Here is a 24,748-nt window from a genome sequence, read left to right as displayed (position 1 = left end):
GGTAAGGCGATAAGGTGAGAGGGGGAAAGGAGGATGGGAAATGGTGAAGGGGGTCATACCAGAAGTTTGATAAATCGATATTCATGTCAACAGGTTGGAGCGCCTCCTTGATGACATGAACATCAATTCCTCCAGCTTTCTCCACCTGTCACCTGAACTCAGGTTGGAGTAGCAACACCTCATATACCGCCTAGGTAGTCTCCAGCCCCTTGGTATGAACATAGAATTCTCCAACTTCCGGTCATTCCCTCCCCCTCTCTTCCCCTATCCCTATGTCACTCTGCCCCCTCCCCCAGCTGCCTGTCACCTCCCTCATGGTTCCGCCTCCTTCTACTACCCATTGTGTTTTCCCCTATTCCTTCTTCACCTTTCCTGCCTATCCGCTCCCTGCTTCCCCTCCTCCACCCCTTTATCTTTCCCCTTACTGGTTTTTCGCCTGGAACCTACCAGCCTTCTCCTTCCACACCCTCCCCCCACCTTCTTTATAGGGGCTCTGTCCCTTCCCTCTACAGTCCTGACGAAGGGTTCCGGCCCAAAATGTTGACTCATCGTTTCCACGGATGCTGCCCAACCTGCTGAGTTCCTCCAGCGTGTTGTGAGTGTCACCTTGTACTTCTTCCTCCCCTCCTCCCACCTTCTTCCTCTGACTTCTTCCCTTCCTTTCCAGTCCTGATGAAAGGTCTCAGGCCGAAACGTTGACTGTGTACCCTTTCCCACAGTTGCTGACTGGCCTGCTGAGTTCCTCCAGCATGAGGTTTAATATCATCGGCATACATTGTGAAATTTGTTGCTTAGTGGCAGCAGTATATAATAATAAAAACTATAAATTACTGTAAGTATACAGTACTGTGCAGAAGTCTTAGGCACATATGTATAGCTAAGGTGTCTAAGACTTTATCACAATACTGTATTTGTCAACGTGGAGTGGAGGGCAAGTTGGTAAATCTGGGAGGAAGAAGAGGTGGAGAGGTGGAGAGTGATGGAGAGGGGTGGAGAGGTGGGGATGGAGGGGGAGGGGGAGGGAACAGATCAATGCACATAGGTAAGTTATCAGTCCATAGTAAGTGCTAAGGGAAGTCACTACTCTAAAACAAATACTTTGCACTAGCCATGACCAATCTCTGCTGTTCTTGGGCAATGATCTGATTGTTGCCCTTTTGACACGGATGGGAACCTTCGACTGCAGCAGTGAGAAATTGAACACTCCCGCACAGGGTTTCAGAGACCCACCAGGTACAGAATGGAAGACAAGCTTTTCACAGTACCTTGATACATGTGACAATAATAAACCGACACCACTACACAGACGGAAACAGTTCAGAGGCATAGGGGATAAATGCGTGTAGATGGGACTGGCTCAGTTAGGGAATCTGGTCAAAATGGACGAGCTGACCTGAAGAGCCCATTTCTGTGCTGTGAAGTTCTATGACCCTACGTCTGTTAAACCAAGACCTCATCTTCTTTCTCATGAAGCGGACGATTCTGGGAAGAGATTTGATGAAGACAAGGGAGCTCTCCTCAGTGCTTTTCCCAAATGTATCCCTTCATCACCATCACCAATAATCAGTCACTATCATATTACCGCTAGTGGGAATGCTGTGTAGAAATTAGCTGTTGCCTGTCCTACGTCACTACAAGAGAAGTCCTCACTGGCCAATAACACTTCTCTCAGAGAACAAATGTGGTGGTATTCATGAGAGCCGATCAGAACTTACCATTGGTCTGTGCACCAGCCAATAGGCTCTCTCCTGACAATCCAGAACGAACCTATCCGCTTTCTTACGTTCTTTGCCTGCCCTGTGGGGGAAGAGGAGAGACAGGATCACTTCACTCAAGGACTGCTTAGGGTGCCTGTCTCTGCAATGACCAACGCTGGGACAGTGAAGTGGGATGTGGAGGGCTTCCATTACTGGGGGTAGGACAGACAGTGACTGAGGGGTGGGACGGATAGAGACTGCATTACTGGGCTGCGACAGAGAATGACTGCATTACTGGGGAATAGGATGGAGAGTGACTGCATTACTGAGGGGAGGGATGGCTAGAGACTGCAGTACTGGGCTGCAACAGAGAGTGACTGCATTACTGGGGAATAAGACGGAGACTGACTGCATTACTGAGGGGTGGGATGGATAGAGACTGCAGTACTGGGGAATAGGACAGAGAGTGACTGCATTACTGAGGGGTGGGATGGATAGAGACTGCAGTACTGGGGAATAGGATGGAAAGTGACTGCAGTACTGGGGAATAGGACTGAGAGTGACTGCATTACTGAGGGGTGGGACAGATAGAGACTGCAGTACTGGGGAATAGGACGGAGAGTGACTGCATTACTGAGGGGTGGGACGGATAGAGACTGCAGTACTGGGGAATAGGACGGAGAGTGACTGCATTACTGGGTCCAAGTCCATAGCTCCCTGAAACCATCCAACTATATTTAGGCTGTCCCATGCAGAGGACGTTCTAACTCCTGACCTACCGGTACTGCTCCTTCGCCTGCATGATGATGAAGTCCCACTTATGATTGATCTTTTGGTTCAAGAGGTTATAATTTTCCTTAAAAAAAATTAGAAAAAGCAATGAAAAGATAAACACAAGAGATTCTGAAGATGCTGGATATCCAAAGCAACACACAGAATGCTGGAGGAACTCAGCATTCCCTTCCACAAAAGGGAAGGGTGAGTGGGCAGATGCAGTTTAATGTGGATAAATGTGAGGTTTGGTGGTAAGAACAGGAAGGCAGATTATTATCTAAATGGAGTCAAGTTAGGAAAAGGGGAAGCACAACGAGATCTAGGTGTTCTTGTACATCAGTCACTGAAAGCAAGCATGCAAGTACAGCAGGCAGTGAAGAAAGCTAATGGCATGCTGGCCTTCATAACAAGGGGAATTGAGTATAAGAGCAAAGAGGTCCTTCTGCAGCTGTACAGGGCCCTGGTGAGACCACACCTGGAGTACTGTGTGCAGTTTTGGTCTCCAAATTTGAGGAAGGACATTCTTGCTATTGACGGAGTGCAGCATAGGTTCACGAGGTTAATTCCCGGGATGGCGGGACTGTCATATGTCGAAAGATTGGAGCGACTGGGCTTGTATACTCTAAAATTTAGAAGGCTGAGAGGGGATCTTATTGAAACATATAAGATTATTAAGGGATTGGACACGCTGGAGGCAGGAAGCATGTTCCCGCTGATGGGTGAGTCCAGAACCAGAGGCCACAGTTTAAGAATAAGGGGTAGGCCATTCAGAACAGAGTTGAGGAAAAACTTTTTCCCCCAAAGAGTGGTGGATATATGGAATGCTCTGCCCCAGAAGGTTGTGGAGGCCAAGTCTCTGGATGCTTTCAAAAAAGAGATGGATAGAGCTCTTAAAGATAGCGGAATCAAAGGTTACGGGGATAAGGCAGGAACTGAATACTGATTGTGGATGATCAGCCATGATCACAGTGAATGGCAGTGCTGGCTCGTAGGGCCGAATGGTCTACTCCGGCACCTATTGTCTATTGTTTATTGACGTCTCAGACCAAGTACTTTCATCAAGTCTCAGTTGCTGGTCTTGGCCCTAAACTGTTTGACTGTTTATTCCTCTCCATAGATGCTGCCTGACCTGCTAGGTTCCTCCAGTACTTTGTGTGTGTTACAATAGAAAAGCTAAACTCACAACTCTTCATCCTCCTTTGAAACACCCCCTCCTCCTCTTCCTCAACACAGCATTAGCAACGTTACAGGCTGATAACAATGGGTATAACTTATGTTTGATTTATGTCTGCCTATACAGCGCTTGTGAATCAGCCCCAAGCAAACTTTTCACTGCACTTATGGATACAAAAGTCAACTTGACTTTGACTTTCCACATATATGCAGATTTTCCAAATACCTTCTGTACCTAATAGAGTTGCCACTGAGCGTATTGTTTGTGGTCTTCTGCTGCTGCAGCCCATCTACTTCAAGGTTCAACATGTTGTGTGTTCAGAGAAGCTCTTCTGCACGCCACTGTTGTAACACGTGTTTACTTGAGTTACTCTCACCTTCCTGTCAGCTTGAACCAGTCTGGCTGTTCTCCTCTGACCTCTCTCATTAACCCCAGGGGAGAACCTACACAGTCAGAGAGAGAACATGCAAACACCACAACTCACTAATCACCCCTCAACCATCAGGCTCTTGATCAAAAGGGGATAACTACACTCATTCTATTTCTGGTGTTCCCACAACTGACGGTCTCCCTTTCAGGTCTCTTTATCTTGTTATCTCATGCTCTCGTTATTAATCGCTATTTATTTATATTTGCATTTGCACAGTGTGTTGTTCATTGTTGTTTACAGTTACTGTTCTATAGATTTGTTGAGTATGCCCGCAGGAAAAAGAATCTCGGGGTTGTATGTGGTGACATGTACGCACTCTGATAATAAATTTTACCTTGAACTTTGAACTCTAACTCGTACATCTTTGGAATGTTGGAGGAAACCAGAGCACCCAGAGAAAACGTACAAATTCCTTACAGACAGCGGTGAGAACCGAACCCCGACCGGTGATCTCCGGTGCTATAAAGTGACTGCGCTAATGTTCCACCCTGATTGGCATTGGACGTGGCCAATGGCTAAGGAGCAAGTCCAGGATGAACCAGTGGGTGGTCCCAACCTGTAACTGGAGGCATGAGGTCCAGTCCCGGACTTGAAACTAGCCGGGAGGGGCAGGATGGGGGGTGGGGGGGGTGGAAAATTCCATCTATGAGGCTTAAAGGACGTCATATTAACCCACTCGAGAACTATTATTCTAGAGTCGGCAAAGAAGAGCTCAGTTTCCGTGTAGAGAAACTTGTAAAGTTAATACTCATGCATTGCAGTCCTACAATCCTTACCTTCTCATATTCTTCCAACATGCCTTTTTTACGGATATTTTTCTTTGCCAAATAAATTGCTGTGGAACAAAATAAATAAACTTGTCAGTGAATAAATTCAAAAAAAGCAGAAAGGAGGCCAGAATTTCCTTTGTCTCCATAACAACTACTTGTCATTACATTTCATTGGCTCCCAAGCACCTTAGAACATCTTGAGGTCATTAAAGGAGCTACAGAAATACAAATCTTTCTATCTTAAGCATTAATTAGTTTGTTGGAGAGTGGGTGTGAATGAGGAAGAAGACCAGGCTGGGTCTGAAAACCTACCATAGTCAGTGTCCTCCGCTGGCCACTCCTGACTGGGCCAGAAGTACGGTGTCTGTGAAGGGTAAAACATAACTGGTAAATTGGTTTGTTATTGTCACATGAACAGATCAATTCATTACGCAGTGCATTGAGGTAGAACAAGGTAAAATAATAATAGAATTCAGAATAAAGTACAAACACAAGAAAATCTGCAGATGCTGGAAACCTAAGGCAATACACGCAAAATGCTGGAGGAACTCAGCAGGTCAGGCAGCGTCTATGGAAATGAATAAACAGTCGACATTTTCTTCAGGATTGAGGTGTTTGAAATAAAAGGTGGGGTGAAGGGAAGGAGGCTGGTTGGAAGGTGATAGGTGAAACCATGCAGGTGGGAAAGGTCAAGGGCTGGAGAGGAAGGACTCTTGACAGGAGAGTAGAGTGGACCATAGGAGAAAGGGAAGGTGGAAGGGACCCGGGGGAAGTGATAGGCGGGTGAGAAGTAGTAAAAGTGGGGAATAGAGGGGCGGGAGGAATATTTGTTCACTGAAAAGTGCAGAATGAAGTGTTACAGTCACAGAGAAAGTTTGTTTGTTTAGTTATTTACTAAGAAGCAGCATAGAATAGGCCCTTCCAACCTTTCGAGCCGCATCGCCAACAACCCCTGATTTAACACTAGCCTAAATACAGGACAATTAACCTACCAACCAGTACATCTTTGGACTGTGGGAGGAAACTGGAGCACCCAAAGGAAACCCACACGGTTACAGGGAGAACATACAAACTCCGTACAGACAACGGTGGGCGTTGAGCCCGGATCACTGGTACTGTGAAGCGTTGTGCTAGCGACTGTGCTTCCATGCCACCCCCTAGTGTGCAGGATAGGTGGACAATATAGCACAAGGTCATCATGAGGTAGACGGCAAGGAAAAGGGTCCATCTTATTGTATGAGAGGACCATTCAATAGTTTTATAACAGCGGGAAGAAGCTATCCTTGAGCCTTGTGGAATGTGCTTTCAGGCTTTTGTATTGTCTGCCCAGTGGGGTGGATGAAGGAGCAAGAGGAAGTGTCCAGACACAAGAAATCATGCAGATGCTAAAAAACCTAAAACAGTGGCTGTTTATTCCTCTCCATAGATGCTTCCTAATTTGCTGAGTTCCTCCAGCATTTCGTGTGTGTTGTTGGGAGAGTGTCCAGGGTAGGTGGGGTCTTTGATTATGTTGGCTGCCTTACTGAGGCAGCAAGAATTATGGACGGAATCTATTGAAGGGAGGCTGGTTTCCGTGAAGTGCTGAGCTGTGTCCACAACTCTCTCTGGTTTATGGGCAGAGCAGTTGCCATCTGGATAGGATACTTTCTATCATGCATTGCTTAAAAGTTGGCAAGGATCGGCAGGGACATGACAAATTTCTTTAGCCTTCTGAGGAAGTAGAGGTGTAATTAATGAGCTTTCTTGGACGTGGCTTCAACGTGATCGGACCAGAACCAGCTATTGGGCTGAACTGAATATGCCTGAACTCTTTCAATTTTGTGTTTTAGATTCTGTGTTTATTGCTCACTTTTTTTTGTTGCTGTCTGTGCAATTTTTTTTCTCATGTGTGGGGGGAGGGGTTGATTTTTTTTGAATGGGCTCCATGGCTTTTTCCTCGTTTTGTGGCTGTCAATGGGGAAGATGAGTCTCAGAATTGTATATTGCGTACATACTTTGATAATAAATGTACCTTTTTGGTAATGTTCAACGTGAGAGGGTGTGATAACTCATAAACACAACAAAAGGCTCAAGGTGGAAGAAACACACGTCATTACAAGTGAACTAGAGACAATTCCTGTATATTCACTCAAACCAAGTCCCATTCAGCATCTCACCTGCATCTTCACAGAACAGTACAGCACACGAACCGGCCTTTCAGCCCAAGATGCCGTGCTGTACTAATTCAGCTAATGATACCTAATTCCTTCTGCCTGCACAGGGTTCATATCCCTCCATTCTCTGCATATTAATCTAAGCGACTCTTAAATGCCTCAAGCAACACGCATCAAAGTTGCTGGTGAACGCAGCAGGCCAGGCAGCATCTCTAGGAACAGGTACAGTCAACGTTTCAGGCCGAGACCATGCCTCCATTGTGTTTGTTTCCAATGTTGCCCCTAGCAGAGTGTTCCAGAGACCCATCACTCACTGTGTAAAGAAAAGCTACCCTGGATATCTCCTTTGAATTTACCTCCTCTCACCTTACATGAATGCCCTCTAGTATTGGGAATTGTGACCTTGGGAAAAGATATTGGGTGTCTACTCTGTCTATGCCTCTCACCATTTTATAGACCTCTATCAGATCATCCTCCGCTGCCCCATAAGAAACAACACCAGTTTGTCCAACCTCTCGTTATAGCCCATACCCTCTAAACCAGGCAGCAGCTTGGAAAACCTCTTCTGCACCCTCTCCAAAGCCTTGACATTCTTCCTATAATGGGGGTGACCAGAACTTAATGAAATCCTGCAGATGTGGCCTAACTAGAGTTTCATAAAGCTGCTACATAACTCCCTGACTCTTGAACTGAATCTGTCATCCAATAAATTTAAGCACACCACACACCTTTACCACACTATAGCCTTGTGTGGCTTCTTTCAGAGAGGACATGGATCCTAAAATCCCTCTGTATATCAGTGCTGTTAAATGTCCTGCCACTAACTTTACATTTGACCTCCCAAACACCATACCTGCCCGTGACCTTGTCTTTCTGATCTTCTGGGGCCTCTCAGCCCTCTGGGATCCCTGCAATCTCATCTCTTGCTCCTTACTGATGTCGTGCCCCATTGTTTCCATCCACTGTTTGGGCCACAAGTTCTGGAATTCCTTCCCACCACCTCCCTGAGCAAGCTCCATAAGGTTTTCCTCCTGCCAAAACGTTGGTGACAGATCCTGACGTGACTTGGAGTCCAAAACTTTAGAGAGGGCGCAAAGGAGATTTACCAGGATGCTGTCTGGATTATTCTCTTATGAAGACAGACTGAGCAAAACTAGAGCTTCTCCCTTTGGAGCAAAGGAGGATGAGAGATGACTTGATAGAGGTGTATAAGATGATAAGAGATATAAATTGAGTCAACAGGCAGTGCCTTTTTCCCATTACAGAAATGTCTAGTATGAAAGGGCATAATTTTAAGGTGATCGGAGCCTTGTTGTGGTTTGGAGGCTTGCGAGCCACAGTGACCAGAGAGCTATGTTGGCTGGAGTCAGGACTTTATACTTTGGCTCTCGGTAGGGTCACCCATGCCAAACCGGTCAAAGGGTAGAGGCCAGATTAAGAGTGGTTCACTGGTCCTAAAGGTTTGGGGGTTCAGCTCAGGGCTAACAACCTGACCTGTCAAACAAAACTGTTACAGAAACAGCAATGAAGAATCCTTCTACATCTGAGTGCGACGGTCGGTATTCCTGAGTCTCCACCCAGGACTTGCGTGACTGACAGCAGTGAAAACCAAGAGGAAGCTACTGGCATGACGAAGGGAGCCGTGAACACTGTCAGTGATGGAGGACCTTTATTCCTGCCCTAAGCACCAGTGGTGTAATGGGTAGAAAGTAAGTAAGGAGAGAAGCACAGGGGGCATGTCAGAGGCGGTCAATCGTTCTTTTTTAAACAGAAGCTTGTGGGTGTGTGGAACTCTCTGCCAAGGGTGGTGTTAGAGAGGTGTCTACAGTAGAGATAGTCCTCCTACAGGCCCACTAAGAGTGTAACTTGAGACTGGATCAACACACAGAAAATGCAGATGGAACTCAGCAGGTCAGGCAGCACCTATCAAGGGATTCAATCCTTATGAAGGATCTCGGCCCAAAATGTTGCCTGTTTATTCCTATCCATTGCTGCTGCCTGACCTGCTGAGTTCCTCCAGCACTTGGTATGTGTTATAAGACCATAAGAATTGAGCCATTCAGCCCATCCAGTCTGCCCTACCATTTGATCATGGCTGATTTATTTTCCCTCTCAACAGCACTCCCCTGCTTTCACCCCATAACCTTTGATGCCTTTACTAAACAAGAACCTATCAACCTCCATTCTAAGTATACCCAATGACTTGGTCTCCACAGATTCGCCACCCTCAGGCTTAAGAAATTACTCCTCATCCCTGTTCTAAAGGGACGTCCTTATATTCTGAGGCTGTGCCCGCTGGTCCTAGACTCCTCAACTGTAGGAATCATCCTCTCCATGTCCGTACTATCTAGGCCTTTCTATATTCCTGATGAAGGGTCTAGGCCCAAAGCGTTGACTGTTTATTCTTTACATAGATGCTACCTGACCTGCTGAGTTCCTCCAGCATTTTGTGTGAGTTGCTTTAGACTTCCAGCATCTGCAGAATCTCTCATGTTTATGATGCTTTCATTCTCATTCTTCTCAGCTCCGGTGCGTACAGGCCCAGAGCCGGCAAGTGCTCCTCTGTGAGGGAAATGGACAGATGAACTTCTGGGCCGAGACCTTGCATCAACATCAGCTGTCCAGTGCTCTCGGTGGATGCTGCCTGACCCTCTGAGTTCCTCCAGCATTTTGTCTGCATGTTGATTTGGATCTCTGGTGCCTGCAGTCTCTTCTGTGTCTCAGCTTTGAGCCAAGCACAGGGAGTGGCAGGGGGCGGGGGGGGGGGGAGTGGAGCACATCTGCTCCATCTCTATGCCTCCCACTTCAGTACCACTATCGGATTTGCTTACCTGGAACCTGTAAAGACTGTTGTCTGGCTTCAGGACTAAGTTCTTGGGCTCCTGTAAAGGGTAGATATATCCAAGTTTCACAAGTAGATTTCCCAATAGGCTGCCTTCTAAAAAACAGAACAATTGAACGACAAAAAACAGTTACTTCAGAGGAGTTACCCAAGCAAAAGATCAACGGAAGAGACATTACTGGCAAGTACTTCACACTCATTATTCATATATACAATTTGTATATACAGATACATTGGATCATTCTGTACAAACAAACATTATGGCGTAAATGCTAGAGGAACTTAGCAGGCCAGGGAAAGAGTAAACAGTCCGCATTTCGGACCAAGACCCTTCATCAGGACTGTTAACCTGGTACCATTTGCCCGCGTTTGGCCCTTATCCCTATCTGTGTTCAACTGTCTTCTAAATATTTGTATCTGCCTTAACCACTTTCTCTAGCAGCTCATTCTGCATGCCCACCACCATCTGCTTGAACAAATTGACCCTCAGGTCCCTTTTAAATCTCTCCACGCTCACATTAAACCTGTGCCCTCTAGTTTTTGATTCCTTTCCCCTGAGAAAAAGGCTGTGTGCATTCACCTGATCTACACCCCTCATGACTCAATGCTGCCCTATAAGGTCAACCCCCATCTCATACACCCCAGGGAATAAAGTCCGAGGTCAACCCCGTCTCATACACCCCAGGGAATAAGGTCCGAGCTCAACCCCCATCTCATACACCCCAGGGAATAAAGTTCGAGGTCAACCCCGTCTCATACACCCCAGGGAATAAGGTCCGAGCTCAACCCCCTGTCTCATACACCCCAGGGAATAAAGTCCAAGGCAGCCAAACCTCTCCTCATCACTCAGGTCCTGGCAGCAGCTGAGCATATTTTCTTTATACTCATTTCATAATATTAATTCTGCTCCTGTCTTCACAGATGCCGTCTAACCTGCAGAGTATTTCCATGTTTATTCCAGATCTCCAGCATCCTACTCCTCCTATATCTACTAAATTCCTTCCCTCCACTAGACACTGGTGAATCTTTCACCTTTTTTTTATATAGGCATCCGTTAGTCTCGTGAGACCATGGATCTGCGCCTTGGAAGGTTTCCAGGGCACAGGCCTGGGCAAGGTTATATGGAAGACCAGCAGTTGCCCATGTTGTAAGTCTCCCCACTCCATGTCACTGATGTTGTCCAAGGGAAGGGCACTAGGACCGCTTGGCATCAGTGTCGTCGCAGAGCAATGTGTGGTTAAGTGCCTTGCTCAAGGGCACAACACGCTGCCCAAGCCAAGGCTCGAACTAGTAACCTTCAAATCACTAGACAAACACCTTAACCTTGGCCACGTGCCAACACATCTTTCACCTTATCTGTAAGTAAAACACCATAAATCTGAGCCATGGCCCAGGCCCCATGCTATTGGTCAAAGTCACCAGCTCCCCATGCCATTGGTCAAAGCCACCCAGCTGCTCCACGTGATTGGTCAAAGTTACCAGTGCGCCATCTCATTGGATGGTGCAAGGTCCAGAGATGACCAGCACCTGAGACGGTTCAGTGGCGGCTTCTGCTTGAATTACTGTGTCAGATCCGCCTTCGTCCTCACCGACTGCCGCACTGGTGGACAACACCGCACCACACTGTGGGACTAGTCTCTAGGATCACTCATTGGGAAGGGAGGGAAGAGATTCAGGTTACAGTTCAGGGAAGTGGCAGAGGGCTGGGGAAGGGAGGGAGGATGATTCCAGGGTGTTTTACTGATCTCCTACCTTCCTCTGTGACCTGCAGACGATGAATCAGCCACTCCAACACATCATTTCCTGCAAAGAGAGAAGGCAGCATGGTGTCAACTCCTGCTGAAGCCCAACTTCACAGAGTATTCAAACTCAGGTCACTGCCTTCAAAGAATCCTAGAGTTACACAGGACAGAAACAGACCGTTCGACCAACTTGCCCATGCCAACCCAGGCTAGACCAATTTTGCTGCATTTCAGAATCAGAATCAGGTTTTAATATCACCAGCATGGATTGTACAATTTGTTGTCTTGCAGTAATACATCGTACATTTCAACACATAATAATGAAAAAACAAAAAATTACAATAAATTAAATAAGTAGTGCAAAAAGAGAGGGAAAAACAATGCTGAAGTGTTCATGGGATCATGGTCTGTTCAGAAATCTGATGGCAGAGGGGAAGAAGCTGTTCCTGAAATGTTGAGTGTGTGTCTTCAGGCTCCTGTACCTCCTCCTTGCTGGAAGCAATGAGAAGAGTGTGTGTCCTGGGTGATGGAGTCCTTAATGATGGACGCATTTGGCCCATATCCTTTCAACATTTCCTATCCGTGTACCCGTCCAAACACTGTAATTGTTCCTACTTCCAGCAGCTCAATCTACATACCCACCACTCTGTTGTGTGAAGATGTTGTTGCTCAGGTCGTCTTTAAATCTTCCCTTCTCTCACCTTAAACCTACGCCTTCTGGTATGATTAGCCACATATTCCAGCGTCAAACTGTGAGCATGCTATGTTGGCACCAGACTGTGTAGCGACACTTGCGGCTGCCCTCCCAGCACCTCCTTTATGTTGCGCTGGCTGTAACGCAAATGACGCATTTCGCTGTGTGCTCCAACATACATGTGAAATAACTCCGAATCTGAGTCCGCAGGGTAAATGGGTCACTCTAAAGCTGGGGCCAGTACATTAGCCGGAAAACTTATTGCCTTCCCACCTGCGTGGCTGATTTGGAAAGTGCACAGCGCTGTCCTTCTGTTCAACAAGGTCATAACGAGCTTGATTGTGAGGTCGCGCTAGGAACTACTTAATAGTCTTATAACCGCGTGGTAGGAGCGGTCCTTGAGCCTGGTGGTACAGGCTTTGAGAATCAGAGTCAGGTTTATTATGTTGTGAGTTCTGTTGTTTTGCAGCAGCAGTACATAAATATATGCAAAGCTGCGGTTTGACACAGTGGAGGTGGGGAGACGACCAGCTTCCCTGGATAGACGCAAGTAAGGTTAAGGGGCGAAGCTTTGCTGATTCACCCTCATCAATTTATCATGTGGCACATCAAAGCACGCAGTGAAATGCGTTGTTTGCGTTGACGACCAACACAACCCAAGGATGTGCTGAGGGCAACGGGACTTGGGAGTCCTCGTACAGGATTCCCTTAAAGTTAACCTCCAGGTTGAGTCGGTAGTGAAGAAGGCGAATGCAATGTTGGCATTCATTTCTAGAGGGATAGAGTATAGGAGCAGGGATGTGATGCTGAGGCTCTATAAGGCGCTGATGAGACCTCACTTGGAGTACTGTGGGCAGTTTTGGTCTCCTTATTTAAGAAAGGATGTGCTGACGTTGGAGAGGGTACAGAGAAGATTCACTAGAATGATTCCAGGAATGAGAGGATTAACATATGAGGAACGTTTGTCCACTCTTGGACTGCATTCCTTGGAGTTTAGAAGAATGAGGGGAGACCTCATAGAAACATTTTGAATGTTAAAAGGCATGGACAGAGTGGATGTGGCAAAGTTGTTTCCCATGATGGGGGAGTCTAGTACGAGAGGGCATGACTTCAGGATTGAAGGGCACCCTTTCAGAACAGAAATGCGAAAAAATTTTTTTAGTCAGAGGGTGGTGAATCTATGGAATTTGTTGCCACGTGCAGCAGTGGAGGCCAAGTCATTGGGTGTATTTAAGGCAGAGATTGATAGGTATCTGAGTAGCCAGGGCATCAAAGGTTATGGTGAGAAGGCGGGGCAGTGGGACTAAATAGGATAAAATGGATCAGCTCATGATAAAATAGCGGAGCAGACTTGATGGGCCGAATGGCCTACTTCTGCTCCTTTGTCTTATGGTCTTATGGCAGCCCGGAAGTGTTGCCACAGATTCTGGCACCAACGCAGCACGCTGTGAGCCCAGACCCAACTGCACTTATTGCTTGTGAAGTGGCAGTCGGAAGACATCCATCCCCACAGTCCCAGACTCTTTGATGCCGCCCTTCGTCCCTGCACAGAAGATGAAACAGTCAACGAAAGGTGAACGCGGACAGCCCGTCTTTTTCATGAGCTTAGTCTGTTGCTAGGGTACCCGGTATAAAATTAAGTGGGTTACACAACACAACACGGAACCACAGACCTTATCCACTTTGAAATTTCCTTTGAGTTGAGTTCCAGGGAGATAGTTGGGTATGGACCAGGATGTCCGTTCATTTGCGTCCCTCTTGCCCCGAGGGAGGTGGTTTCTCAAGAGCTGGGAGCTCTCTTCCCCGGATCATATTCAAAGTAGAGTAAATGTATTATCTAAGTACGTAGATGTTACTGTATGCTACATTAAGATTCATTTTCTCGCAGACAGTTACAGAAAAAGCAAAGAAAAGCCGTACACAGGTAAAGCTCTCTCCACTACTGAGCACATCTCCATGAAGTGTTGTCGCAGGACAGCAGCATCTATCATCAGGGACCCCCACCACCCAGGACATGCTGCTGCCATCGGAAGAAGGTGCAGGAGCCTCAGGACTCACACCACCAGGTTCAGCAACAGTTATTACCCCTCAGAGCATTATGCTGCGGTCAGCCCGCAAAATATTGCCACATAGCTTGCCCTCAACTTACACCTAACCCTTAGATCTTTGAAATGTGGGAGGAAACTGGAGCACCTGGAGGAAACCCACCCGGTCATAGGGAGAACGTACAAACTCCTTACAGACAGCGGTAGAATTGAACCTGGTTTGCTGGCACTGTAATAGTGTTACACTAACCTCTATGCAACCACCATCCCAGAAATCAGGAATTAATGAACCTATACCCAAATTTCCACACACCAGACTCGTTCAATGGAGTAAGAGAACGGGATTAGATTGCTCAGTTTGTAAATCCAGCCTGAGCTGTTAACACAGCGGATGCTTTGAACGTATTTGTGGTTGATTGTGGTTGGCCCTCAGACATTGGGACAATCAGAGAACAGGGAATCTGATGGCTAACTAGACTTTATTGAATGGTAGAGCAGATTGGTGAGACCATTTGGCCTTCTCCTGCTCCTATCTCATGTACAGTAGATTGTGAGGTCAAGAGTTCGGGATGACAGGTCTCCATTTTCTCAAGGGCAAATAAGGTTGGGCTATGTAGGAGGGAAGAGTTAAATTGGTCTTGAAGAAGATTAAAAGATCAGCACAACATTATGGGCTATACTGTTCTAAATATCACACATATATGTGTGGGCACGTGGCCAAGCTGTTAAGGCATTGGACTAGCTACCTGAAGGTCGTGAGTTCGAGCCCCAGCCGAGGGAACGTGTTGTGTCCTTGAGCAAGGCACTTAATCACACATTGCTCTGCGACGACACTGGTGCCAAGCTGTATGGGTCCTAATGTCCTTCCCTTGGACGCCATTGGTGTCATGGAGAGGGGAGACTGGGCAGCTGCGGGTCTTCCATACAACCTTGCCCAAGCCTGCGCCCTGGAGAGTGAAGACTTTCCAGGCGCAGATCCATGGTCTCGCAAGACTAACGGATGTCTTTACTTTACTTTATGTGCAGTGATATGATTTTGGGTTACAGACTGTCCTCAGGAGTGGAATCTTACCCAATCCTGGGACTGTCTCTGTTTGTACTCCTCCATGGCTCTCTGGGTAAATCTGGTATCAGAAGGTTGTAGGTTCAAGTCCTGCTCCAGAGCATGGGCGGTGCGGGTGCTGATGCTTTTTGCTGGAACAAGTGGGGGTGGGTTGGTGCTTTGCTGCTGCTTGTGCATGGGAGTGGGGAGGGGCATTTTGGTATTCCAACATTTTTCTGTCATTCATTCGTTGGGTTTTTTCTTTCTGTTTTGTGGATGTCTGTGAAGAGTAAGGATTTCAGGTTGTATACTGTATACATTCTCTGACTTTAAGTTGAACCATTGAGTTTGCCTGCACTGAGGGAGTGATGCACTTCAGTTAAGATGCTAAACAGGTAAATTACTTTAGTGGTTTGATACTAGGCGGCTTTAGCAGGAACCAGGGCCACTTGGGCACAGATCGATGTTGTGTAACAGAGTGGCAGTGAAGTGGAATTAAACAAGCTTGTAGATATCAAATCGGTAAAATGCAGGGGGCTGGCTGCAATGCCTTGGCCGAGCCTCTTACCTGTCATAGCATGAGGAATGGTGGTGATCATCAGCCTCTGGGTGTGTGTTTTGATGCCAGTCCCGGAATCCTGCATCTCCATGATCAGAGGTTCGATCTACAGGGAGAAGAGATCCAGCCAGGGTGAATAGGAGATGGGAGCAGGTCTGAGCAAGCATACCAAAACAATAGAGCAAACAACTGCAACTGTACGAGGCAAAGCTGGTGTGGAGAGGGGATACCAGGGGACTGCACAGTCCTCAGCTGATGACAAGGCACGTGGCTTGTCTCAGGAGAGGTGTCCCTTAAGCATTCCGTTAGGGCAATCGGCCTCTAGCTGGTTCGAGGCTCAGACAGGTGGGTCCACACTTTCTCTGCACCACAAGACTGGCTTGTACATTCACACTAGTTTCCAATTCATTGTGACGGATACTTTCTCTGGCACCATGGTGTCCTAGTGGCTAGCGAGACGCTATTACAGCTCAGGGCGTTCTGGAGTTCGGAGTTCAACTCCTGCGCCACCCGTAGGAAGTCTCTGTACGTCCTCCACATGGAATGTGTGGGTGTTCCCCAGGTGCCCTGGTTTCCTCCCACAGTCCAGGTAGGTTAATTGGTTATTGTAAATGTTCCCGTAATTAGGTTAGGGTTAATCGAAGCTGTGGTGTTGCTGGGGGTGGCGTGGTTTGAAGGGCCCGTAGGACCTATTCTGCGCCGTATCACAACATTAAAAACAAATAAGCTGGTGAGGGTCACTGGGGACCCGGCACCTTCAACGACCAGCAGCACTGGGATGCAATGAAACTGACAAGCTGGGACATCCTGCAGTTAGAGAGGGCAGATCGACAGATGTCACACTGTGAGCCTCAAACATAATCAGCTTCTCTGGTAATCCAGAGCAATGGAAATAAAGAGGCTGCTCTTGGCTGATACAGTTTTCAGTTCCGCTTTCATTGTTTGCTTGTGCAGAACTAGATAATGAATTGAAGATACGGTTTGTCCTACAAGATTGCAAACTTCCAAGAGGACCACAACCTTGTCGTTGGGCTTGGAGGCTTGTGTGCCTCAATGACCCGGAGAGCTGTATTGACTGGAAACTGGACTTTATGCTTTGGCTCTTGGTAAGGTCACTCATGCCAAACACGTCAAAGGGTAGAGGCCAGACTAACAGAGGTCCACCGGTCCTCAAGGTTTGGGGGTTCAGCTCAGGGCTAACAACCCTGACTGGTCAAACAAAACTGTTATGGAAACAGCAGTGAAGAATCCTTCTACATCTGAGTGCGACGGTATTCCTGAGTCTCCACCCAGGATTTGCACGGCTGATAGTAGTGAAAACCGAAAGGATGCTACTGGCATGATGAAGGAAGCCCTGAAGACCGCTGGACAGCTGGAGATGGAGGACCTTCATTGCTGCCCTAAGCACCAACCGGCATAATGGGCAGGAAGTAAAAGATTGCAAAACATTCATAATTTGTAATATTATCAGAAATCCCACTGAATGAGGAACTATCTCATGCTTTAGCCCAGTCTCTTTCACTTTCTTGCAACTACTTTAAAAATTGGGTTAGTTTCTTTGGTGGGGAACACAGTTTTCTGTGATATATTACTGCTTTTAATTGCAGGCCCCTGTAAATGGAGATTTATTGCTTAAATCTATTGCTTAAAACAAAGGTTTAATTTTCAAACACCATTCTTCCCTACAATCATTATTGGCTCAAGGACAGCTTCTATCCCATTGTTATAAGACTATTAAAAGTTCCCTTAGTATGATAAAATAGACTCGACTTTGCAATCTCCCTCATCACCTTGACACTTTACAAGAGATTCTGCAGATGCTGGAAATCCAGAGCAACACACACAAACTGCTGGAGGAGCTCAGCAGGTCAGGCAGCATCTATAAAAGGGAATAAGCAGTCAAAGTTTTTACTTTATTCTGCATTCTGTTATTGTTTTCCCCATCCTACCTCAATGCACTGTGTAATGAATTGGCCTGTAGGGTTGGTATGCAGATCAATCTTTTCATTGTAGCTCGATATATGTGGCAACAATAAACAAACCAAACAGCACCCCAGACCCTGAATCCGTCCATCACAGCCTTGTGCATAATCAATGGCCGAGAATCCACTGGGCTCTGTGAAAGAAAACTCCAAAGACTTGCAGCTCTCTGAGAGGAGAAAGTCTCTTCACCTCCTAATTAAATGGTTGACCCCTAATTCTGAAACTATCCCCCCACCACCAATTTCTAGACACTGCCATCAGGGGAGATATCTTGGCAGTATCCAGTCCGCCGAGCACCCTCAGAATGTTTCAATAATGTCATCACTCGTTCTTCTAATCTTCACAGATCACGGCCTGACCAGTATCAGTTTCATAAACCAATCCTCCGATTCCAAAAATCAACCAAATTAATTTCCCATTTGCTGCCTCCTGGTCAAGTCCATCCTCCCTTAACTAAAGACTGTGTGCAATTCTGGTCGCTCCTTTCCAGGAGGCTGTGGAGAGGGTGCAGAAGAGGGCTACCTGGAATGCTGCCTGGATTAAAGGTTATAAACTACAAGGAGAGTTCAGACAAATGAATTGTTTTCTCTGGAACATCAGGGCCTGAGGGGAGACCTGACAGAAGTTTAGATCATTATGAGAGGCATAGATAGGTTAGACAGTCATAATCTTTCTTCCAAGATAGAAACACCCTACAACCATCAAGCTCCCAAACCAACGTGAATTAATTTCACTCACCTCAACACTGAATTGTATCCACAACCTGCAGACTCACTTTCAAACACTCTACAACTCACATTCTCAGTATTATTTATGTATTTATAGTTTTATTTGCACAATTTGTCTTCTTTTGTGCATTGGCTGTTTGTCAGTCTTCATTTCTGTCTACTTTTGCTAATTTATTTATTGAGATATAGGCCATCCAGCAATCCTGATTTATTTGGTCATTGTAAATTGTCCTCTGAATCCTAGCCTAATCACGGGACAATTTACAACAACCAATTAACCTACCAACCACTCTGTCTTTGGACTGTGGGAGGAAACTGGAGCACGCAGAGGAAACCCATGCAGTCACAGGGAGAACATACAAACCCCTTACAGACAGCGGCAGGAATGGAGCCCAGGTCACTGGTACTGCAAAGCGTTGTGCTAACCACTATGCTACAGTGCCATCCCAGTTTATTTCATAAATTCTGTTGTACTTCTTTATTTTTCTGTAAGTGCCTGCAAGAAAATGAATCTTAAAAGTAGTATATGGTGAGGTACACATACTTTGATAATAAATTTTCTTTGCTCTTGAAATGGCAAGTACTAGAGGACATACATTTAAGGTGAGAGAGAGAGAAAGTTAAAGGAGATACACAAGGCAGTTTTTTTTCTCTTTAAACACAGAAAGTGGTAGTTGCCTGAATGGGCTGCCAGGGGGAGTGGTGGAAGTAGATATGACAGTGGCATTTAAAAGGCTGTTAGACAAGGAATCTGCAGGGACTGGAGGGGTATGAATCGCGAACAGGCAGGAGGATTTTAGCTTAATTCACATTTTGTTCAACACAGATACTGTGGACCAAATAGCCTGCTTCTGAGCTACACACACACACAAAATGCTGGAGGAGCTCAGCAGGTCAGGGAACCTTTAAGGGAACAAAAACAGTTGATGTTTCAGGCTGAGACCATTCATCAAGATTTCCAGTACCCGCAGAATCTCTTCTGTTACTTATCCTGTGCCGGACCGTTCTACATACAGAGGTCAAGACTATGCGCAATACTCCAGGTATGGTCTCACGTCAGACCTGTTGATCTCTCCTAACGGCAACTGAACAATAAACATTTTAAAGATTTGTTTTCTGAAATATCAGCAAATTGTACGTACACTTCTAATTAGCATCTTCCATTATTTACTTCAGACATAGAATAAATCATTTCTCAGGCAGCAGGTGAAAGATTGTCCCGGAAGCACAATTCTTTATTGTGTGATCTGTCTGAATCATCGTATCGAGAGAGAGGGATCTGCAGAGATGAAATCCCTGCTAGGGTTGAGGTATTGTACCTTCCTGCACATTGAATTACAGCATTTCTTTGATGTTACACTGCAATGCAGTGAACCATTGCACAGAAGGGGTCAAGGACTGACTTGTACCTGTGATTCATCATATCTGTAAGCAGTGGAAAATGAGATGGAAAAGGAGTGTTATATGGTGAAACTGCTCTTACCAAAACAAGGTGGTGATGGCTATGTAAATCCCCTATTGACGTAGAAAGATCATAAGACAATGATGCAGAATCAGGCCATTCGAGTCCGCTCCACCATTCCATCATGGCTGATTTATTATCCCTCTCAACCCCATTCTCCTGCCTTCTCCCAGTAACCTTTGACCCCCCCCCCTTACTAATCAAGAACATGTCAACCGTCACTTTCAATATACCAGTGACTTGGCCTCCAGACATCTGGGGCAATGAATTCCACAGATCCACCAACATCTGGCTAAAGGAATTCCTCCTCATCTCCATTCTAAGCGGACATCCTACTCTGAGGCTGAGCCCTCTGTTCTTAGACTCCCCCACTATAGGAAACATCCTCTCCACGTCTACTCTATCTAGGCTTTCAATATTCGATAGGTTTCAATGAGATCCCCCCCCTTATCCTTCTAAACTCCACAGCCATCTGTGGCAGTGGATTCCACAGATTCACCACCCTCTGGCTAAAGAAATTCCTCATCTCTGTTCAAAGGGACATGATTGTATTCTGAGGCTGAGCCCTCTGTTCCTAGGCTCTCAACCCCTCCTCACTCCCCACCCCCCACACACTCGCGGAAAAATCCTCTCCACATCCCCTCTATCTAGGTTTTCAATATTCACGTTCACTTTACTATTGGTACCGGGACTCACTCAAGATTTTATATATATATATATATATATATATATATATATAGGCATCCATTAGTCTTGTGAGACCACGGATTTGTGCCTTGGAAGGTTTCCAGAGCACAGGCCTGGGCAAGGTTGTATGGAAGACCGGCAGCTGCCTGTGCTGTAAGTCTTCCCTCTCCATGCCACCGATGTTGTCCAAGGGAAGGGCACTAGGGCCGATACAGCTTGGCACCGGTGTCGTCTCAGGGCAATGTGTGGTTAAGTGCCTTGCTCAAGGACACAACACGCTGCCTCAGCTGAGGCTCGAACTAGCAACCGTCAGATCACTAGACCGATGCCTTATCCACTTGGCCACGTGCCAACACACTCGAGACATCAGCCTGGGATATCTCAGTGGTTTACCAGTGAACAAAACCCACCAAGTCCTTGCCTGCCTCTCCACACTATTCTCCACTTCGTTGCTAGTCTTCTATATGTTGGAACATGAAATTCATTATTTTGGGAGCTTGAAAATCATCCAGGAAACAGGTGAGCTAGATCCACCCTCCAGTTGATTCATCACTACATGCCCTGGCCTTTATAAAGGTCAAAATATTAGCTTTATTTGTCATGTTAAGGCTAGTGAAACCTATCGAATATTGAAGGACCTCGATGGACTGGATGTGGAAAGGATGTCTCCAGAGAGGGAGTCTAGCACCAGAGGACACAGCCTCAGAATTGAGGGATGTCCCTTTAGAACAGAGACGAGAAGGAGTTTTTTTAGCCAGTGGGTTGTGAATTTGTGGCATTCATTGCCACATATGGCTGTGGAGGCCAAGTCATTGGGTATACTGAAAGCTGAAGTTGATAGGCTCTTGATTAATCAGGGTGTCAAAGGTTACAGGGAGATGGCTGGAGAATGGGTTTGACAGGGATAATAAGTCAGCCATGATGGAATGATGGTGCAGACACGGTGGGCCAAATGGCCTAATTCTGCTCCTATGTCTTATGTATGCATCAAAACATATAGTAAATTATGGTGTTTGTGTCAATAACCAACACAGTGTGCTGGGGGCAGCCTGCAAGTGTCGCCACGCTGCCAGCGCCAACGTAGCATGCCCACAATTTAATAACCCAAACTGTATGGGTGTGGAGAAAACTGGAGCACCCAAAGGAAACCTACTAGGCCACAGGGAGAACCTACTCCTTACAGACAGAAGAAACTGTACCCTGATCACTGTTTGTTGGCGTTACAACAGTGTTACGCTAACCACTACACTACCACGCCACCTTTTTCTCATTGCACGTGTGTACTTGAACACTTTTTAAACTTTGGGTACAGGGAACGAGCTGCCAGGGAATTGGTAGAGGTGGGTACAACTACAGCATTTCAGATATTTAGATGGGTACCTGGTTTGGGAAGGTTTAAAGCAGAGGTTCCCTACTTGGAGTCCACAGACCCCCTCGGCTAAAGGTAGGGGGTCCCTGGCATAAAAATGCTTGGGAACTGGTTTAGAGGAACATGGGCCAAACAGAGGTAAATGGGTCTTGCTCAGGTAGGCACTGTGGTTGGCAAAGATAAGCCTGTTTCTGAGCTGTATAAATGTGACTTGGGATACGTACTGGAAGCAGAAGAGTGGCAGAGAGAGGGATAAGAGATGCAAGATGGCACCAGTGACCAACACAACTAACAGCAACTTCCTGCAGACAGTTCACAAAACTATTACTACTTCTTCTCCCTCTTTTCAATATACTTCTACTACTAATCGTGCGATTGGAGCCTGTCATATACATTTTGACGATGTGCTTTTGGACCGACTGAGTGACCTGGCACTTTTGCTGTCTCCGAGGGAATTTGGCCTGGTTCAGAGTGAGGTTGAGAATGGAGCGTGTGGCCTAATGGCAAAGCAAGAACTCATAATCTGCTCCATTACTCACTGATTAAAGGGTCAAGCAAGGTTGTTATCAACGAGGACGAGAGCAGAAGGCGACTGGGTGTTCAGCGCTGTCTGCCTGTGTTTGACCGGTCTCTCCTTTTCCCTCTCGCTGCTACTACTGGAGGAAAGGTGCAGGAGTCCTGGGTCTTGGGAAAGGTTTGCTCGGCACGGGTTGTGGATTGAACTCGTTTTTAGACGACTCTGCAGTTCACGTTATATGTGTTTTTGGTTTCTGGTTACTCCTTTTTAATTGCTGTTTTGATCAAGGTAGACTGCTCTGCAGCCTGCAGTCTGCAAACGACAGACCGCTAATTGAACTGAACTAAACTGAATGGAGCTAGACTGTTTCAAGGACTTCGTGGTTTGATGTTTAATATTTTGTGTGTTATTCACTTGTTTTTTGCTGTTTGTGCAATTTGTTCTTTTTTAAATCATGCATTAGATGTTTGATGTTTTCTTTGGACAGGTTCCATGGTGTTTCCTGGGTGCCTGCAGGAGGATAAACTTTAGGGTTGTATACAGCATACCTACTTTGATAATAGATGTACTTTGAATCTTTGACTAATTGGCTAACCCACTGAGCCAGTGAAATCTCAACGGGATTATGGCCTCTTCCTGTGCCATTAGATTCTAATAAGAGCTTGTTTTTCATCCCTGGTCTTCTCTGTGCTGAAATAACACATTGAATGAGCTAATGCACAGAACTCATTCGTTCAATTTCCAATGGAAACCAGAGAGCCTGAACGCCAGGGCTGGGTAAATCATGCCCATGGCCTAATTTCATACTTCCTGAGAGATTCTGGGCTGAGTCAGTGAGTGGATTGTTAAGGTTGCCAAGTGTTTATGTGATCTAATTTAACATCGATGCTCACCAGCTTCTACCGTCTCTCGAAGGCATTGCTGTTACCTCGCACCGTGATGCCCGCCGGTTATTGGCACTGATCCAAACCATTAACCAGTTCTGCAGTGTGGGCACCACGTCAACAACTGCTTCACATTGTGGAAGTTACAGCAAGCCGAGGATTAAGATGATGCCCAGGCAAGGATAGTTTATAGAAAGGGTGCAGTCTCAGGCAAATGAGATCTTCGCACAGCAGGGGACCAGAGCCAACTGGCCTACAGAGACAAGATAAAAATGTAAGGGACATCACTTCACTCAACTTCCCACAACCAATGGGCTCACTTTAAAGGACTCTTCATCTCATGTTCTCGATATGTATTGCTTATTTATTTATTATTATTTATTTCCTTTTGCATTTGCACAGTTTGTTGTCTTCTGCACTCTGCTTGAAGGCCCAAGTTGACCGGTCTTTCATTGATTCTGTTACAGTTATTATTCTATACATTTATTAAGTACGTCCACAAGAAAATGAATCTCAGGGTTGTATTTGTATTTTGATAATGAATTTACTTTGACCTTTGAACCAATGGAAGATGCAAGGCACATACCAACTAGAGTACAACTACTCTACTAACTTCAAAGTATCATTGGTTGCTAGCTTGTAGTTTCTATTGATTTTTAACATCTCGAAGTCCAAAGTAAATTTTATTATCAAAGTGCATATAATGTCACCATATACAACCTGAGATTCATTTTCTTGTGGGTATACTGAACAAATCTGTAGAATAGTAACTATAACAAAATCTATGAAAGGTTGCCCAACTTGGGTGTTCAACCAAAGTGCAGAGGACAAGAAACCTTGCTGATGCAAATATAAAAAAATAGCAATAAATAACGAGAACCTGAGATGAAGAGTCCTTGAAGTGAGTCCATTGGTTGTGGGAACATTTCTATGATGGGCCATGTGAAGCTATCCCCTTTTGTTCAAGAGCCTGATGGTTGACGGGTGGTAACTGTTTCTGAACCTGATGGTGTGAGTCCTGAGGCTCCTGTACCACCTTCCTGATGGCAGCAGTGAAAAGAGAGCATGACTTTGGTGGTGGGAGTCCTTGATGATGGATGCTGCTTTCCTACGACAGCATTTCATGTAGATTTGCTCAATGGTGGGGAGGGCTTTACCTATGATGGTCTGGGCCGAATCCACTACTTTTTGTAGGA

At 46.0% G+C, this 24,748-nt stretch overlaps 1 protein-coding gene across 1 annotated transcript in view; it reads right to left on the bottom strand.

Moving 5' to 3' along the window:
* Positions 1-24,748, bottom strand: part of rgs9b (regulator of G protein signaling 9b) — a 96,481-nt gene that overhangs the window by 47,529 nt on the left and 24,204 nt on the right. Inside the window, exons 2-8 of the mRNA XM_063030594.1 lie at positions 15,932-16,028; positions 11,593-11,643; positions 9,830-9,936; positions 5,158-5,209; positions 4,852-4,910; positions 2,477-2,553; positions 1,716-1,797 (exon numbers count right to left, since the gene is read on the bottom strand). Of these exons, the coding sequence (XP_062886664.1) occupies positions 1,716-1,797; positions 2,477-2,553; positions 4,852-4,910; positions 5,158-5,209; positions 9,830-9,936; positions 11,593-11,643; positions 15,932-16,028 (525 nt within the window). The remainder of the gene's footprint in view (positions 1-1,715; positions 1,798-2,476; positions 2,554-4,851; positions 4,911-5,157; positions 5,210-9,829; positions 9,937-11,592; positions 11,644-15,931; positions 16,029-24,748) is intronic.

The sequence above is a fragment of the Mobula hypostoma genome, chromosome 22, assembly GCF_963921235.1.
Source record: "Mobula hypostoma chromosome 22, sMobHyp1.1, whole genome shotgun sequence".
NCBI classification, from domain to species: Eukaryota; Metazoa; Chordata; class Chondrichthyes; order Myliobatiformes; family Myliobatidae; genus Mobula; species Mobula hypostoma.
The sequence above is the reverse complement of the archived record's forward strand: the minus strand, read 5'-3'. Positions and strand labels throughout refer to the sequence as shown.